Below are 18,874 nucleotides of genomic sequence, written 5' to 3'. Positions count from 1 at the left end.
CCAAAGTGGGGAAACTAAGATGCATTGCAGGAAGCTCACACAAGAGCCAGACACTGACTGATAAAGGATCTACTCGGTGTTCAGGCAGATTCCTTTTAGGAATAACTGAATCCATGTAATTCCTATTTCAGAAATATAAGCCAAGGACAAGGCTTGAAAAAGAGAATTCAAGTGATATTTTACCTTTTCACCTTTCTCTCCTTTGTGGCCTGGCAAACCAGCTACCCCCGGCAATCCTGCTTCTCCCTGATTTTAAAAGAAATAAAAATGTCAACAAAGCAGATCTAAAATGTATTTGGTTAGGTTTCCTGTCTTTGTCCCAAATGCCTAAAAAAGCAAATGACTCAATAAATATAGTGCAACACCCAGGAGAAGTATTAAATTAAAACAAACATTATGTAGAATATAATTCATTCTCAAGTAAAAATATTTATACTAAATATAATGCCTAAATATAATTCTCAGTTTTACCATGGTACTTTTTTGGATGTATATTCAAACAATTAAACCTTACTGACATCTCTAACTTGACATTAAATTTGAAATTAAATCCAAAATGTACTGTTTCTTAACTGGGAAATACAATGTAAGTATGTTACATTACTACAAACCAGTAAGATTTTTTCATGCAAAAAAAAAAAAAAGGCAAAAAAAACCCCAACCCAACTGTTTTTATATCCAACAGGATTAAACAGTATGATGGACTAAAAAGCAACAGGAAAACTTTATACTTTATTTGGAAAGCAGTAGCATCTCTGTGTAGATTCTTGCTGCATCCCTGGAAGCGTGTATATTTTGCTGGCATGAACAGATACTGGTGATGAAGTTGTAGCTAGTAACCTCTCCTCATGGGGGCACTAAAAAAGAAAAGATTTTCTGGTTTTTGGTCCACTTTGGTTAACAAGTAAATACCATCCAACCACTTGTTTTACATTATCTTCTGTTTTAATACTCCTGTACAAACCATATACAGAAAATGACAACAATTTCCAAACAGAGGAAAAAGCTGTAAAAAATGAATTCTAGATATTGAGATCCTTCTGTACTAAAATTGATGCCAGTTAAAACTGATATGACTGTCCCACTTCATTCTTCCAAATTACAGAGGAATAAAGAGGAATAGTCTCCCAAAATTAGAAGTAGTGAAACAGAAAATGTCCATGGGGAGAAAGAAAAAAGATAGTACTGCATAGTCTCAATCTCTTCTCTGCTCCGTCCCTAAGTGCAAAATATAAAAGTGAGTGCTAAGAAAAGTTTTTTTTTTTTTTTTTGGGGGTAGTTAAATACTTCTGGCATAGATAGTTTGGAAACAAACAAAAAAGCCCTGAAGCCAAGATTTACCTGTCTGTGACTCTAAGAACTGAGTCAACCTGAAGAAATACTACTGGACAAGCCAACAGAACCTGCTAAATCTCAGTAAGTCTAAGTCTCATTAAGATGTAATGAAGTTTTTTTTCGAGCCTTCTGTCAGAGAAATTCCCACAGGATTTTCTGCTTAGCATAGAAATTTGTATCCAAGTATAAATTCCTTCCCTTAAATTACTCAAAATGTTGCTGTTATAGTGGGTAAGGAAGCTGTGAAAAAAATAAATCCGAAAATGTAATGCTAGTTTTAATATGAAAGTCATTAACAAGTAGTCCACCATCTCTTACATCTTAAACATAAGACATACAAATGAAACTGGTGGTGCTTTCAGCTACATAGATGCATGAATATCTACATACTATTGATAAAGCCTATTGTTGAGTTTTTTTGTGTTCATATATAATTCAGGTTTGTTTTGTTCTTGGTTTTTTTGCTATTGTGTCATAACTACTCAATAAATTCTATTTCCAAGCACAAAGTGGAATATACAGAAATTTCCTTCATTCCATTTTGTGTAAGGTTATGAATTCAAGAGAAAGTCTGCATTACTATCAAGAATATATTTAGAAATATAGCTGAACTATTAATCACTGTTAAAACTGAAATTTCCCCCCTGAAATTAGACCATGTTTCTTTCATGAGTCTGGGCACCAAGCAGTCTTCTGCTCTTTGGTTCTTGGGCAGATTTTTCTCTTTCATTCAGGTACACTTTCCCCTGTCTCTCTGTAGATGTAATCAATCAGTCCTCCTACATGCTCTGGGTTCTTTTTTTTTTTTTTTTTTTTTTTGCTGACTACAACCTTGGTGGTGATGGCACTATCCACTGTTTCAGAGGAGCCTGATCTTACAGACTACTTACGACTAGCAGGCCAATAATTAAACACAATGTCTTTATGAAGCTATTTGTGGTTTGGTTGGTTTTTATTTTGGTTTTTTTTTTTTTGTTGTTTTTTTTTAATGGGTTAGATTGAGCAAAATAATTACATCTGCAACTTCAAGTTATGGTTCTGCTGTCTTCCAGTTTACACTGATTCTTGTGTATCAAAACAAGAGGGAAAAGTAAACTCTTTAAATCCATGTTTTCCCTCATGTTAAACAATATATACACATAAGCATACGCATTCTAAAGAAGAAGGTATTTCATAGAACCAACATTGGAAGAGACCTGTAGGATCAAGTCCAACCATCAACCTACCACTACAACTTTCCAGTTATTAAACACCCATTCCTCCATTTTAGTATACTAAAATAAAGAAAAGTCAACACCATCCTATTCTCCTTCTCTTCCACTGTCATGCAGACTCTTTCATGGGCTTTGGTTATATCATCTGTAAAGCTTCACAAGACGCAACTGTTACTGAAATGGCCTCTCTTGTTGGAAACCATTCTCAAGCCATCACAGTGATTTGTTTCCTACTCTCTGAGGCTTCTTCAGTTACTAATTAGATATTAATCAATGTTAAGGAATGCATTTAAAAAGCACTAGCAGCACCTAGTGCCTTTTGCTGATGTTCCACTGTACCATTTATTTAGGCAGCAAAAAACTATGTACCTCGACTGCAGATATGGAATTCATTTTTAGGAGGTAATTAAACTATCACCTCTGTTGAAATTTTTTTACAGCTCTTTAGCAAGAAACAATAAAGCAATTACTTTTGTATTAACATTTGAATTCTAACAGATAACTTACCAAGTCTGCAGATATTTCACAACATCTATCTTCTGTTGCAAGTTGTGAATTACAATAAACTGCTATGTGGTGAAGTTCAATCTATTAAGGAATAAAAAGGAAATTAATATGAGGTGTAAAAACTTATGCATTGTGCCAGCTTTTTCTTATCTTGGGCTAGTAAACCTTCTCTTTGAAACACTACATATTTCTGAAATGCTAGAAAAAGGCAAATACAAAACAATTATATGGCTCCTCATTTAAGGTACAAATTATGCAGTTTACTACTTTGATGCAAATCACATTTTATATTTCATTTATTTTCATTTAAATTGCATCTATCTCTATTGATTTGCTATATTACACAGGCATTTTAGCCTTGTAGACATCTTCTGCAAACCTTCTCTTCAGGAATGTAACTTTCCTCTGCAGGAAACTAAAAAAAAGATTTATAAACTTTCTATCACATGCATCTATTCCTTTGGACAGAACTTTGCCTGGACATTGCCACTAAATCACCTGAAGAGCAAAAATCACAAATTCTGTATATAAAGCTTTTGCTTCAGAGACTTTGGGTGGATTGAAATTATGAGAAGCAAGTAAAATTCTAACTAGCTATTCTTGTCCTCATATTCCTCTTTCTTCATCAGATTTATATCCTCTTAATCTCACTCTTGCACTTGGTATTGAGAAAAGTGACCATTGTAATAGGATCTGCTCTGCTGCCTTCATCAGCTTTGAGCCCATAATGTTTTCCTGCAAACTTGGAAATCCCAATTGACAGCTTCCACTCTGAATTATCCAGTTCATACCATGCAACCAGCAGAAAAAACATGGTTTTTCTGCTGCAGTTGGAAATGAGAAGACAGTAAGTAGACATATTTCAAATAATGTTAAACTCAATTCTTTGAAAATAAAACAAAGAATGAGCTTGGCTCCATGAAATAAGAGATCTGAGTCCTGGCCAAAGTGCTTAGTGCCCCACAAGAATGTCTCCTCCTGCAATGTTAGCTTGCAGTTATAATGTGCTATTTTCCTCTGGAACCCTACAGCATACATAACATCGCTGAAGCTTTCTGATGGTCACTAAAAAGCCCAAGGCAGATGCTTTAAACTTGGTAGCTGCATGTCACTGTACTTAAAACCAACTAAGACTTCCTGAAGATTTCAAATTACTTGCTGTGCTTTCAAATTACTTGCTTTCAAATTACTTTCCTCCCTGCATGAGGAAACAGAAGAGAGCATCCCTGGGACACAAAATAGCCCAGAATATTACGGTGTTTCCTTGGGTAATTCTTGCACCAAAGGCTGCAGGAAACAATCTCTGGTCACTTCCTAATTCTTCCCTTTTGGCTAAGGGAGAGATAACTGTGAACAATGTGCCCCTGTTTCAACATAGCTGAATTACTCTTGAAAACCTCAATTCAGAAGTAATCCTTAATTATTTTGTGTCCTCCCTTTATCAAAGACAAAGTAACAGATGACTGATACAAATCTATAAATAAATCTTACTAAAAATGAAAGAAAATAATTAGGACTGAAAGTTACCTTTAAACATAGAAATAATATATCAGTGGTAATTAGGTGGCTCTTTTTCCAAATTAAATACAGAAAAACAGACTCCTTAAACCAGGACTGAGTTCTATGCAGTTACTTTGGAAACAGCTTTGTCTTAGCAGATGCTACATCACTGAATAATGTTTAGAGAAAAACACTTAAGGACTTCAAATTAAGAATACACACTCAAAAATAATGACTGGGTTTGAACATTTTATCTTTGTGATTCTTTACAACTGTATTAGTAAAAGCATGTCTAAAACATTACTTCAAGTTATCTGTTTGTCCTTTCATACTACTCACATCTACAGGCTTATCATCTGCAGCACGAGAAGCAATCAGTGTCTTTCCCTGCAAGTCAATGGTGAATTTTTCATCAGTCTGCTTTCTCTCAATTAAATTACAATCCAAATAGAGGGAAATGATCCCTGACTGCACGCTAATACCAAGCTTATGCCACTGCCGATCAAACAATGGATAAATTTCTCGACTCTTAAAAGTGTAGTGCAGTATATTTCCCTGAGAGGATTTGGCCATATACTCCACCACCTTTTTTGTACCATCCAGGAGGACAGAGATCTGAAAGCAAGACAAAATAAAATAAGTGGTTATTGAAAAGTTATAAGAAACAAGCAAATAAACTATATATTAACAAAAATATTTTAAATACATACACTGGGCAAGAATCATGTTATAAAGCATTCTTCTATGTAACTTGGTAAATACATATCAGCTATAAATCAAAACATGCATTTATTCTATTTTGCAGTCTAAACTGAAAAGATTTTGCTAAATTTCTGTCATTCCTGCCACAAATTATAAATTATTTCAGAGCAGTCTGTCTATTTCATATAAACTTTAGCTAAATCCATTAATGGAACATCCATTATTACATGTGCCATATTACATACGGGGAAAAAAGAAACTTTCTGAGGAAAAAAATCAAAGATGACTCTAACCTCAGGTGTGTCATACTGATTTAAAACTTGCCATATATACCAACGCTCTTTCTTGGTATTTCGCCGTACACGGAATGTAGCAACCAGAGAGTATTCTTCAGGAAGCCCATTTGGAAATACTTGCCTGGAACAGCAGGGAGGAAAAAGATTTTTTTGTTAGTCTTATATAAAGAAGCACTGCTTAAAAGAGATGAACAGAAATAATACCTGGTGAAAACAAGAAGCTAAACACTTGCTCCCACTCATACATATTCACAGGCCTCACCATTCAAGTGTTTCTTCTCAAAAGTGCAGTTCAGTCTTTTTATAAGAATAAATGTCTGAAAGTTTTTAAATTAGCTTCTGTTCTAATTTTTTTAGCATCTGTGATTAATACAAATGGGAGTCTAAAAAGAAATGATGCCAAGTGAATGTCCCACATAGAAGTATTTTAAAATATGTCTTTTCCCAGTTTATTGTTTGGGATACTTGAATAAGTTTTGTAGAGGATTTGTGGAATAATCCCCATCTTTGGAGACTTTCAAAACACAGCTGGATAGGGCTCATAATAACCTGATCTAACTTTCAAGTTGGTCCTGCTTTGAGCAGGGATTTGATCCAGTGCCCTCCATGGGCAAAGACTCGGACATCTTGAACATCAGAACAGTTGGACTTTAGCAAGCTTGAAAAAAATAAGGAATGTATTTTAGAACTAATTATTTACTATTGTTTGATTTTGTTATTACTTTCTCACTTAAGATGCATCACTGTCTCCAAAAAAGTCTGACCTATCACAGAATGCACCTCAACACCACTTCCATGAGCCATTAGAAAAGTTTTTATTTCACAAAAAATGAAATCTGTACCTCAACTCTACAGACTTTGGTAACCATTAAATATACACTAATTACATACTAAATAAATTAGGATGGTACAATCAACTTATTTAATTTGAAGTTCTAAATTTCAAATTATTTCTTTTCTAAGACAGAAGTGAGATAATTAAAACCAGAGATCTCTACACAACACAGCAGTAGCAAGAGTGTTCACATTGCTGTTTGCAATCAGCTAGCCATGGTGCAAAAAGCATTCCCTGGATCAGAGTTCAGGAAACTTGACCCCCCACGCAGCAGAAAAATTTCCTTCATTTTATTTCCCACAGTCACATGAAGCAAATGGTTTAATTCTAAAAAAAATACTGATGGGATTACAATTATACAGCAATGTGCTATAAAGCTTTTCTTAAAAACAAAACAAAACAGAACAAACAACAAAGGTGGGGGCAAAGAAAGAGCAAAGCACTACAGCTGATGAAACAATAGCCCTACAACCCTCCTGGACATTGTTGCACTTAGGAGCTCAGGAAAAATGCCTCCTGTGCAGAGAAGCCTGCTCTAAATCCTGCCAAAGAGCTTCTTTATGGACTAGCACCTATTTAAGTCCCTCACGTGGGAATCACACTTCTTTGGCTTATTTCCCACAGCTGATTCCTGTTTTATCCCAGGACCAAATTGGCTGCTGTCCCACATTGTTAGTGGACCCATATGCTGGTGTACAGCTATAGATGTTGGAATGTCAAAAGGCAAGGCAAAAGAGAATAGGCTTGGCTGTACTTAGACCTAGATTTCATACTTTTTTTTCAAATATAGCATAAAGAACATGTTTCATGATTTATAAAAATAATACCTTCACTGGGCATGAGTGTGTGACTGCAGAACAATAAACTATCTGGACATGGGATCGGCCCTATGATTTCCTGCACTCCAGTCAGGCTGAGATGGTATCTCAGGCTTACAGCTGTAAGCTAGACAGGATATCTGGCACCTGATGTGGATGGGAGCATTTGATTAGCTCTCCAAAATCAGTTAACTTTCTCAGCTAAGTTCCGTATTGGGGACACTGGGGAATTCACATTAATGGACAAAGGACAGACAACTGTGGAAAATAAATTATCAGTAGTCTTCATCAAATGACAAGAGGGGAAACCATGATTGTTACTGTAGGCCTGGAAGTCAAGCAGAAGCAGTCTTTGGGCAAGGTGGCACTATGGGTGACACACACCCACACCCACCCACCACTCCATCGCTTTTCACTGCATGCCTTCCTAACACTTTCACAGCCATCTAGATGTATGACAGTATTAAGTCTTCTAAAATCATGTTTCCTCCAGAATTTTCTCAAATAAGCTTCGTTGTGTGAGTACATGTAATATAAATTTACCTTCCTTAACTATTTACCAAACCATTCAGGAAACAAAAGAAGAGCTAAGGTATGGGCCAGTGTTACAAAAACCAGCAGGAGTTCACTCTAACTAACTTCCCTTACCTTTGAGCTGACAAAGAAAACTGCATTGAGAGAAGTGAAAAAAGCAGACAACATCAAATTAATTCCTAAGGACTTTACCAATTTCAGTGAAGTCAACTAAAGAGGCAAGATTTAAGCAGAATTGGACCAAGGATAAATTCAGTTAGATTCCAAAAATAACTTAGGTAGGAAAGTACTTCTGGAGGTCAATGGATTTAACCCTGGGCTTAAAGTAGGGAAAACCTGAAAATTTTATCAGGTTACTGCAAGTCCTGTCCTGCTGAGTTTTGGAAATATCTAGAATGAAAATTATTCCACAACTTTTTTGGGAAACTTATTCCAGTATCTGGCCAACAAACAGCACAAATTTAATATACATCTACCATATACCATAAATATAACTTAATAGAAGCAATATCTTTATTTTGACAAAAGTAATCATTGGTGCCTTTATGAAAATTCCCTAGTGACCAAAAAATTGTTAACAGATACTTTAAAGTATACACTTGACAGTCAACCCTTCTATCTAGATGGTGAACATGAAAAAGAACAAAATAATGGGATGAAATATCCAGAAAACCAGCAGGCTATCTGCTACCATATAGAATTTCCCCTATGCCCTTGCTCCCTGAATGGCTTCAAGTGACTGTAAAAGAATATAAAAGCATGCATTGAACATTGAAGTGACTTAGATACAGATGACTAATAACATACTTCATTGATATTTAACTATTATTGCCATGGCATCTTCTACTGTGTGAAATCAGTTAAAAATCCTCAAAAATAGGTAGAATATGTGCATGTTTTAAACAATAAATATAATGATATTTGATGAGAAAAATAAAAGACCAAAAAGAAAAATTAGCATAAAACCTCATGTTAGAACATGAGAAAAGCCAAACCAAATTTTCATTGAATATTGAATTTGAAATTCAGAAGTTCTTTGAATGTTTAATATACTGCTTCATCTGATCACATCTACAAACATTTAAAACCTGAGAAACCTTATGAGGTATTATGTAGAGGGTGAAAACAATAAAGGAACAACATTAAACATTAATAAAAAATTCAAAAGCAAGTTGTTCCACACATCCACAACCCAAAAACTACTCCAACACAGAGTATTTAACCTTTCCACATGGCACAGTATATAAACAATAAGAGACAGAAAGGGTGAAGGAAACCTACACCAAGCTCACCTCAATGTTTACAGATGTACACACAGCACAAACAGAGAGCATGAACTTAAGGTAGTAAATCATGATGTCTACACCAAAAGCAGTAAGAGAGAAGATAGGTTTTAAGAAAGTTATGATGTTACAGAAATATGGGTAGCAACTGATAAATGGGCGAATTTATCCATAAAGACAAAAGAACTTACAAATTAACACAGACAAAGAGATGAGAGTATCCTTGACATCTGATCTCTCAACCTTTTTGGACAACAGTGTCTGAACAAGATTACATCATCAGAGTTGGGAGCAAAAAACCTGACTCTCCATGGAAAGCAAATATCCTTGTCAGTGGAACAACAGTTAAGTTCTCACATTCTTGTTTAATTTCCTTAACAAACCAGGCATCCTTCCCAGATGACTGCTCAAACTTTTAAGGCTATTAAAAAGGTGCTCTTTTCCTCTTGCACACTCAAAACACTCTTGACTGCTGTGGTTTGTGTTGAATCCAATGCTGTCCAAGCTTACTGTGTGTGATTGAGGCACAGTCAATGGTTTAGGTACCCCTAGGGACATGGGATAAGTTCTGGCATCTCTACACACACTTTGAGTCACAATGGAACTTGGGTGGGAGTTACATGCCTGTCTGCTTAAGCCATGGTGCTTCTAAGCATGCCTGGAATTTATGTCCAGATGCCAGGGGAAATCAGTTGTCCAAAATTATTAATTTTAGGTGCCACTACGGGTTGGGTGGTGCTTGAGAGTGGTCAATTTGAATTATTCTCAGACTCAGGTGCCCAGAGTCTGATTAAATTATACTTTAGGTGGAATTTCGACAGTTTGATTCTCTCCCTCTGTCCATATTGTCAGTAGTATATAATAAAAAATTCAAGTTGACAAATGGAGCACTGTGTTCTCAAAGCAAAGCACACACTTGGTGGAAACTAATGAAAACAATAGCAGGAATTGAAGCACATTAACTTAATACAGAGGTCTGAATTTACACCACCCTAGTCTGCTAGACTGAGATGTACTACAAATTACAGAGGCTTCAGCTGGCAAATTGAGAAGACCATCAATAGCCAACAGGAACATTCCCAACAATACAAGGTTTTAGATTGTACCTAGATATGTTAAAAAAATCCATACATTCAGGTCTTAATGTTTCACTGGTTGAAACATGAGGCAGATGCAGCCAGAATGGTAACAAACACACATGTTCTTGGAACAACTGTGTGCCATTCTGTCAAAGCATATGTATACACAGAATTGCAAAGGCTTTTCTGCATTGTCTTCTTTTTTACTGCATCAAATGTAGCCATAATTTTTCCTAAAAACAGGTGTATACTATGACTGTACATTATGAAGTTACCAGAAGAGCAGTTATAAGAATGTTGCATGAACATTACCACTGTGCTTGTGCATACATTCCACTGTTTATAAAGATTAAGTATAGAATGATTTTTGGTAAAATATTTTCTTTATTAATTTGTTTCCTCAAAAGTTCTGAAATGCAGACACCAGGTGGAACTTCTAGTGCTAGCATACTAAAAGAAGTAATTATGAATGAATTAACTGTGCATTCACTATGCTATAAACAGTTTGAGTTCTATCTTTGTAAAGCAGCATTGAGTTACCCATATCAAATTTAGTAAGGCAATCCTTTATTTACCTTTTGTTTTTATTTTTAAAAAAACACTAATGGAAAAGCAGTATCTATTTTTGAATCCTATGAGCTCCAATTGTTCCATATCAAATGAGAATACACTACAGTATATAATAAACTTCCGTATTTACAAGTATCAATGAAGCCTCCAGCTTGCTGTATATCTTCCAAGAAGAGAAAGATGAGCCAACTTGCATTTCCTGAGAGTGAAGTGAGAGATGTTTTGAGTTTATGTCAAGAGATATCTTTTCCAGCTGACATATACAATTACCTGGTATATGTCACTTGTAACATGACAATGTTACAATAATTTGGTGACCAGAGCTCAAGGACCTAGTTTAAAAAACTTTCCTGTGTTGGGTAATGATTTATTTCATCTTTCATTGATGGAGACACTGAAGTGTTACCTTTTTCATGTTTGCACAGGGTTTGAACTCATATCTGTTATGAATAAAAAAGTAAAGCTCAGGTGGACCAAATACAAAAAATCTCCACATTATTATTAATATTTTTACAACAAACTGGTATATTTTTGATTCTCAGTTTTTTACCTAAATTGATTGATACAACAGGAGAACAGGAATCAACTAACTAGAACAATTTACTAATCCCTGACTAGAAAATGTATTTCAAATTCTTTTCAAATAAAAGCTAAGAACAGCTGTCTTTTCTGTCAGAATAAGAAATAATTTCCTTCCCATCCATCTTCCTCAAATCACTTTAAGATGCACTGTATAGTTTCATGTTACATTAGGCCTCAAGTTGTTTTCATACGACACATTATATGATGCAACTCAAGGGAAACTATTCAGACAGCTTAAGAGTTATTAATTACTTAGGGAGAGCTCAACCCACTCATGAAATGCACTGCTGAAAGAAAAGCTGCAGATTATTTTAACATTGAGAAGAGGGATTTACCTAATATTTCATATACTTCAGCACGTCACTGCTTTCATTTACAGAACGGGTATAGATTAGCTGACTCTTAATGTACAGATTGTTCAGGAATTTTGGAGTGAAAGTCAATTGTATTGATATCAAAATTTTAAAGGGCATTTGAAAAAATATAGGTTTGAAAGAGGCACAGAAATACCAAAACGATGGTGCCTGTGAAAGGTACTTTTACCCCAGGGTGTGCAGTATTCTGTATCCTTATTTACAGGAATTATTGGTGAACTCCTGGCCCTAAAGAAGTCAAAGGCGAATCTTCCTTTCATTTCAAAGATATCACAATAACTGTCTGCTTTCCAAGTTTAGCCTAGTTCTGTGTATTTTAAGTTTCTGGGGAAAAAAAAAATCAGCAATAATAAGAACAAGACAATTAAAAGCAGTAATACATAATAACAGATATAGGAAATACAACATTTTTTCTTCTCTTTTTCCTAAGTAGAATTCTGCTGAATTTTGATGATGCTTTTAGAAATTTCAGGTCAACAAAGAATTTTGGAGTCTTACGTTGTGGAAGGCAGCTTTCAGCATTTTTGATGAAGTTCCACACTTGCTAGTTTGAGCAGCATGGGGCAGAGGGATATAAAAGTGTGTTGTCCAATTCCATGATTCAGGGAATGTAGATGGAGAGGAAATGTTCACCTGTGTGAAAAAACTAAAGACCCATGTTTTTCTTTCTTTGTTCCCCATCTCTCAATTTGTTTGTTCTCTGGCCATCTAAGCAAAAGAAACACTCTGTACACGAGATCTGTGTTCAGTGTAAGTAGCGGCAACATCCATTTACACTGAAAACATAAAAATAAATGAGAGAAAATAATTTGTTTTGAACTCCAGTAATTTCCTGTTGAGAATTATGCTCTTTCTAGATATATACCTCATTCTGCTTTCCCTTTAGTACTGACATGTAGAACTTCAGACATGTGCATCCCCCATCCCCAGTTTTGTAATAGGTTTCTACTTCTGTGATTCACTATAGGGGCTGAAACCACCCTGCACTCATGAAAACGTGGTCCTATTGTTCAGCATAAAACCTTCATCCCAGAAACCTTCAGTGCTTTTCTTACTCAGAACCACACTAGCAAATCGACTGCTCCTAAAGAAAAATTCACTTAGAGTCTGACATTTCTCACAAGCAGCACACACACACACACACACAAAAAAAAAAAAAAAAAACAAAAAAAACCCCCAAAAAAACAAAAAAAAAACAAACAAAAAAACCAATAGAAAAAATTTTCTCTTTGGAGATTAATGGCAGAATCCAGAGAAGTATGATGATCTGTCCTTTTCTTCAGTGGTTTGTGACTGTCTCCGAAGATACAATCTCTGTTAAAAGATTAATGCAAAAATGCCACTTTTCTGTTCTCAATATCCTAAAATCAAGCTGTGGATAGCAACCATCAAGAGAAGAGGATGAAAATTTAAATAGTTTAAGAGGAACTTTGGATATTTCTTTCAACATCTACCTATATTTTTATTTTGACATTTTAGGAGCTGTTTTCTAACTCACATGATCCTTCCAGTTAGTTCCCAGAAATGGAACAAACACAACAGGTCTAGTTATTAGTCTGTTATTTGTCAGACTCTGAAGTCAATGAGATATTAAATTCTTATGCTAAATATGATTATCTACAGTGGAATGAAATTATTCAGCTGATCAAGAAACCTGATGATGTTAATGAAAAAAATTATGGTAACCTATGGCAGGCAACTGAAAGAGAAAATTGCTCTGCATACATTTTTATATGCTTCCTATCCTATTGTAGGAAGCAAGACATATATGTACAGTATTAAATATTTGTATATTTAAGTAGTTTCTGTTATCTGGAAAAGTAAAGAAAATTCAAACTACAACATACAATTTGTCCATTGGAGGGCATGAAGACAGAGAGAAAATGCACTTCATACTATGGAAAGGAGGGATGACATCAGGAATTACTTGGCTAAAATATCCATATAATCTTCCCTGCAGGAGGAAGAAATCTAAGCATCCATTTGTCCTCAGACATTTCTACTGATACGTAGAGACACTAACTGATTGCACAATGGTCTCCATAGCTTGGTACAGAGGAGGGTGACTCAGCTCCAGCAGAGCCTCATGCTGAGACACCCACACCCTTTTACTTCTCACACTGGGGTTTTGGAAGGCACCTTGTGTGTTCCTGCATGACATCATGCTACCCAACTTAAAAATGTTGTTTCCATAGAACACTCAATTTCTTCCTGTTTAGTCTCCCTTCCACCCCATCCCAAACTTCTGGTAGCTTTTTACAATGAACCAATGGAACAATTACTAGGAAAGTGAACTGCTGCTTACACTTGGAACTTGGAAAGGCTCTCCCTTTCCTTCCCGGGTCCATTCTGCCAAGTCCTAGACAACCCTGGCTGATGGTAAAGGGCAAACCACCTCAAAGGCCAGCATCCCTCTTAGGAAAATGCTGAGCACCCACAGTGAACCTAACAGCACGGCTGGCTGTAGAAAGGGAGAGCTAGGAGCTGTTTGGAGTGCAGCTGCACCAAACTAAGGGGTGTTTTTTTTTTTGCTAACCCTAAATAATTGTCTGGATAACTAGCCTCCTCCTCTTCAGCATGCAGGACTGCCTATAAATAAACAAACTCATTCCTGGCTGAAGTTGCAAGCAGGCTGTGCTAAGAAGTGCTTGAGAAAAACAGCACAGGCAAGACCAAAGGCACCAGAGCCTACAACTCTGTTATAAATGGGTGTATCTACCTGCCTTGGCTCCAGGTGATCTCCCCAAAAAAGAAGGTGCAAGTAGTGAAGATTGAGTACCAACAGAAGAGATCTGAGTAAGAAGGAATGTTAATGACACCAGACAGCAGGATCAGACCTGAAAAAGTAGCTGTCAGCTGCAAGATTGAAGCTACTGAGAGAACATGCTTTTGCTTTAACACCCCCTACACACAGCACGACTAGCCTGTGCATATTTAAGCCTGGTGCTCTGCTTACACTTAGAAGGATAATTAGATAAATAAGGTGCTCTTTTACTGTGAACATTCACAAATTTTAAGTGAATCAGTGTGGAAATGATGAAAAACCTTATTTGCACCACATCAGAAGAACTTACTAGCATTTTCAGAGACTAGAAATTATTTTTATTAAGTCTCAGGAGTTAGACTGTATAATTAATGTCCAGTTAAAAAAACCAAAAACAACCAAACAACAACAAAAATAAAAAAAACCAAACCAAGAGTATGTACAGCTTAGCCTACAACTCTCACGTTTTCTCTAATAATGTGAGTTTTTGTAAGTTACAGATTAAGTGGTGTTAAAAATAAACGCGGTTTAAAAATACCCACATTGCTATCTGCTGAGTCATAACTATATTTAACAGGATAGACCAAAGACCTGTGACTTGCTAACCCTGTTACTATCAGATCCAGCTGGGGAGTGTCCAGGTATTCCCTTTAAAGTGCGAGGAGAGAAACAAAACCCAAAGCTTATAAAGAGAGATGAGGTCTTGCATCTGGCTCAAGACAGAGTTTTTGAGAGGATACCTCAAGCAGTGATATCGATAAGTCAATAAACATTTTATTTAGGTGAATTCCAAGCTTCATCAAAAGAAATGAAACACCAAACCAAACTTGAAAGAACACTGAATATGACCAGGAGCCCTTCTCGGACTGGGGAATTGGGCTAGGTCTGTAACCAAGCAAGGAAGCTTGATATGGCAGGAATTCACAAACTTTCCTCAAAACACTGAGGAAAGCTCACTGCTCCACAGCAGAAAAGCTTTGCATTAAACCAATGCATCAACTACAACAACTTGACGTTAAATCATCCATGTAATTTTCATGCAAAATAACAGAAATTTAATGAACAATGATCATATTTTTCAACAGTAAAACTGAGATTAGAATCTGTACTGCTGCTGAAAATTCTAAGAACACTGTATTACCTAGCATATGTATGATACTAGTAGACAAAAGTAGAAAAGTTACAACAGTAAAGAAAATATTGCTATTATCATGAATATTTTTCATTAAATAAAATTGTAACATCTAAGCATGCAATGAGATGAAAAAAATATTTTTGAAATTTTAAAAAGGAAGTACTTGGTTCCCTCATTACTCCATTACAAAACCTGCATTTTGATGAATTCACTCTTACCCTATGATCTACATGGTTGACAATGGAATTACATACCAAATATTATGGGAAACTATATTCTTAAGGAAGAGAAACTATTTACAGACTAGTTTATAATACAATCATAGAATGCCAGAATGGCTGAGGTTGGAAGGAACTTCTGGAGGTCATCTGTTCCAAGCCCCCTGCTCACACAGGATCACCTAGAGCCAGCTGGGTAGGAGTACATATTTACCTGTGTGTTAGAACGTAGTCAACATAAACTTTTTAAAAAGGTGACACTTAATTGTTATTAAAAAAGTTAGGATGGTGTAAGAAATGTATTCTTAGGCATAATATGAATTCTTATGAGCATTTCTAACTTATTTTTAAGGAGACAAAAAGAAGCAAGGCTATGTTATAACTCTTTGATCTTTCAAGAACTCTAATTGGTTAATGAGTCATGACTTTCCTTTCCATGAAATCATATCAGTGATCTTGAATCACAAAGTGTTTTTTTAGTCCTCCTAACACTTTCACAACAAACCAATCTTAAGCTTATGTAATTTCCTGGTAGCATAGTGTATCTGTCTCCACATACTAACAGTAATGCAATTATTTATCGCTTTCTAAATTTAAAAAAAAAGTTCTCTGGAAAGAAAAATAGCCTAATAAAAAAAGAAATAATTTTAACATTTATGCTCTTTTTGACTTAACAGATATTTGATGGCATTTCCTTTTCAGACTTTCAAGTCATCATATACAGCCTCATTACTACGGTACTGCCAGAACTTACATTTTATATTTAGTCCTTTTGTAATACATTTTCTTCCAGTGTCTCTGTTCATATGATTATCTTATTAGTTTCTGTCCTTATCATATATTGTTCGCAGTTCATATTAGAATGTAATGCCATATGCTAAACATTCTAATTCTCAGCAACTTAATCTCAGAGGAGATATTAAAAAAGTCAAACAAACTGCTGCAATAGAAGATTCACATCCCAAACCTCCCTGTTTCCAAATACCACTTTTACCCATAAAATGAGTGAGCATTATCTAATTGTGTACAAGTCACTGCTAGATGTCCATCCTGAGCAAGAGTAGTAATTTCATGCTGCAATTGCACATGCTATACTTGAAAGTGCCTCCACCATGGAGGACACTCAGTGCAAGAATTGGGCTGGAATGGCACTTTTTCCCTGCAGCCTTGGAAATCAGGTCCTGTTATTGTATACACTCCTGGTGAATACTATTATACTTTTTGTTTAATTTCATAGATTAATTTAAACTGGCAGTCACCTAGCATTCTGAACTGCTCATGTAAGAGACAGATTCAGTAACAGGAAAAAAAGGTGTGTAGAGTCATGGCCCCTCGATAATGTTATTTGTGTTGTCACTTCTCAGGAGTGGCCCAAAGCAAACCCCACATGCCTTAATAAATGGATATTTTTGGGCTATGCACTCAAAAGTATTTGAGTAAATCAATACTGCTCACTACAGATTATAAGCATACACATTTCTTACCAAACTCTCACAGAATCATAGACTTACAGAGTTGTTAAGGCTGCATAAACCTTCAAGATCGCTAAGTCCAAACTAGCACCACCACTGTGTCCAAAATAAACCATGTCCTCAAGTGCCATATCCATATGCCTTTGTACGTGTCCAGGGAGAAGGCTTTCACCACATCCCTAGGCAGTCTGTTTCAATGCTTTACAAAACTTCCAGTAAAAAAAAATTCCTAATATCTAATCTAAGCAGAACACCCAGCAGAATTCACAAAAAAAACTTAGTCAAAGAGGTAAATGAAAGCTTATCAAGAACTTCAAAATTAATATTTTTAATATAGGTGTATAAATAATTAGTAGAATAATCCCTAAAATAAAAGATACATGAATTTTCCTATGAAAATTAGAAGCACAATGCCATATTAGGAACAACAATCAATAAGTTATTCAAAGCCTAAATTGTCATGCCCAATCCCAGAGTATTTTTAGGATTTTTTTTTAAAATAGAATTTTGAGATACTGGAACTAGTCACACTGACTAAATCCAAAAATAACATGATCTCTTGTATGTGGTTCTGTTAATATACCAATATCTGTACATCTTGTTTGTATAGATTACAGATCATTCCTCAAATTGAAGTTTATTAAATTATTCCAAGTTTTGAAATGGGTTTGTGGCATGACAAATATTCACTTGAGACAGGCAAGACTGCAATCAGCAAACTCTGTACACTTAGGACTGAACTCAAATTGATACCCAGACCTCTAAGTAAAAAACGCAGAGCATGGACTATACTGTCCATTTAAAATCAAAGAAATATTTTTAAAATTTTGTCAATTTATTTCCACAAACAAAAAAAAACTTTACAGCATGATGATAAAAACTGCAAAGAGCTAACCACTTAGAAATGCTAGAGGCCAAAAATCTTTCAGAACCAAATGAAAATAAATGAAAATCAGGGTAATGAAAAAAACACCAGACAGTTTCACTGTGAGACAGACCATGAACTATTTTTAGATATAAAACCTTAAAACTCAGAGGCAAGGTGGGGGAATAGTATGATATCTCTACGACATGTTTAAACAAAAGCCCCAGTATAAGCACAGATATATCAGCACAAACATATTTTTGTTGGTGCAACTTTAGTTAAGAGGAGAAGTGCCTGACAGCATAGCTAAAGCAAACTAGATTACACAGTGTTAAATCACAAAAGCCAGAAAAAGAAAGATCTGATTTATTACACGGTTGTTTGGTGTTTTGGTTTTTTTCCTGTTGGCTGATAAATTACTTTTGAAGCATGTGACACCATTGCTTCAGCTAGAAAAATTATATGCATTTTATAAAGACACTTGAATACTCTCAGCTCAATCAGCAAAACTGAGAAATGATTTTTCATTCTCTATATACAGCATAATGGGGCTACAGTGTATCCTCAGCTGCGTGCATTATGCCCAGTACACACCATTGAATTCTGTGGGCTTGCATACAGCATGGCTGTAGATACCCACAGCTATTCTGGTTTTCCAGAAAACCTCATCTATTCCGATTTTGCAACCGTGCTTTTGTTATAAGACTGTCAAATGCAAATCTTGTTTAAGACTTTGATCTGCATCCTCCTTGTACCCCTTTTTGACAGATTGTGCTTCAAAAAAGGTGGCC

At 35.6% G+C, this 18,874-nt stretch overlaps 1 protein-coding gene across 9 annotated transcripts in view; it reads right to left on the bottom strand.

Annotated features, from left to right (window-relative positions):
- Positions 1–18,874, bottom strand: part of COL19A1 (collagen type XIX alpha 1 chain) — a 189,819-nt gene that overhangs the window by 151,034 nt on the left and 19,911 nt on the right. For all 9 annotated transcript variants that reach the window (XM_072926515.1, XM_072926517.1, XM_072926516.1 and 6 more), the window contains 5 exons: positions 5,552–5,675; positions 4,896–5,171; positions 3,057–3,137; positions 732–857; positions 184–246 (listed from right to left, as the gene is read on the bottom strand). In XM_072926515.1, the coding sequence (XP_072782616.1) occupies positions 184–246; positions 732–857; positions 3,057–3,137; positions 4,896–5,171; positions 5,552–5,675 (670 nt within the window). The remainder of the gene's footprint in view (positions 1–183; positions 247–731; positions 858–3,056; positions 3,138–4,895; positions 5,172–5,551; positions 5,676–18,874) is intronic.

The sequence above is a fragment of the Taeniopygia guttata genome, chromosome 3 (genome assembly GCF_048771995.1).
Source record: "Taeniopygia guttata chromosome 3, bTaeGut7.mat, whole genome shotgun sequence".
Taxonomy (NCBI): domain Eukaryota; kingdom Metazoa; phylum Chordata; class Aves; order Passeriformes; family Estrildidae; genus Taeniopygia; species Taeniopygia guttata.
The sequence above is the reverse complement of the archived record's forward strand: the minus strand, read 5'-3'. Positions and strand labels throughout refer to the sequence as shown.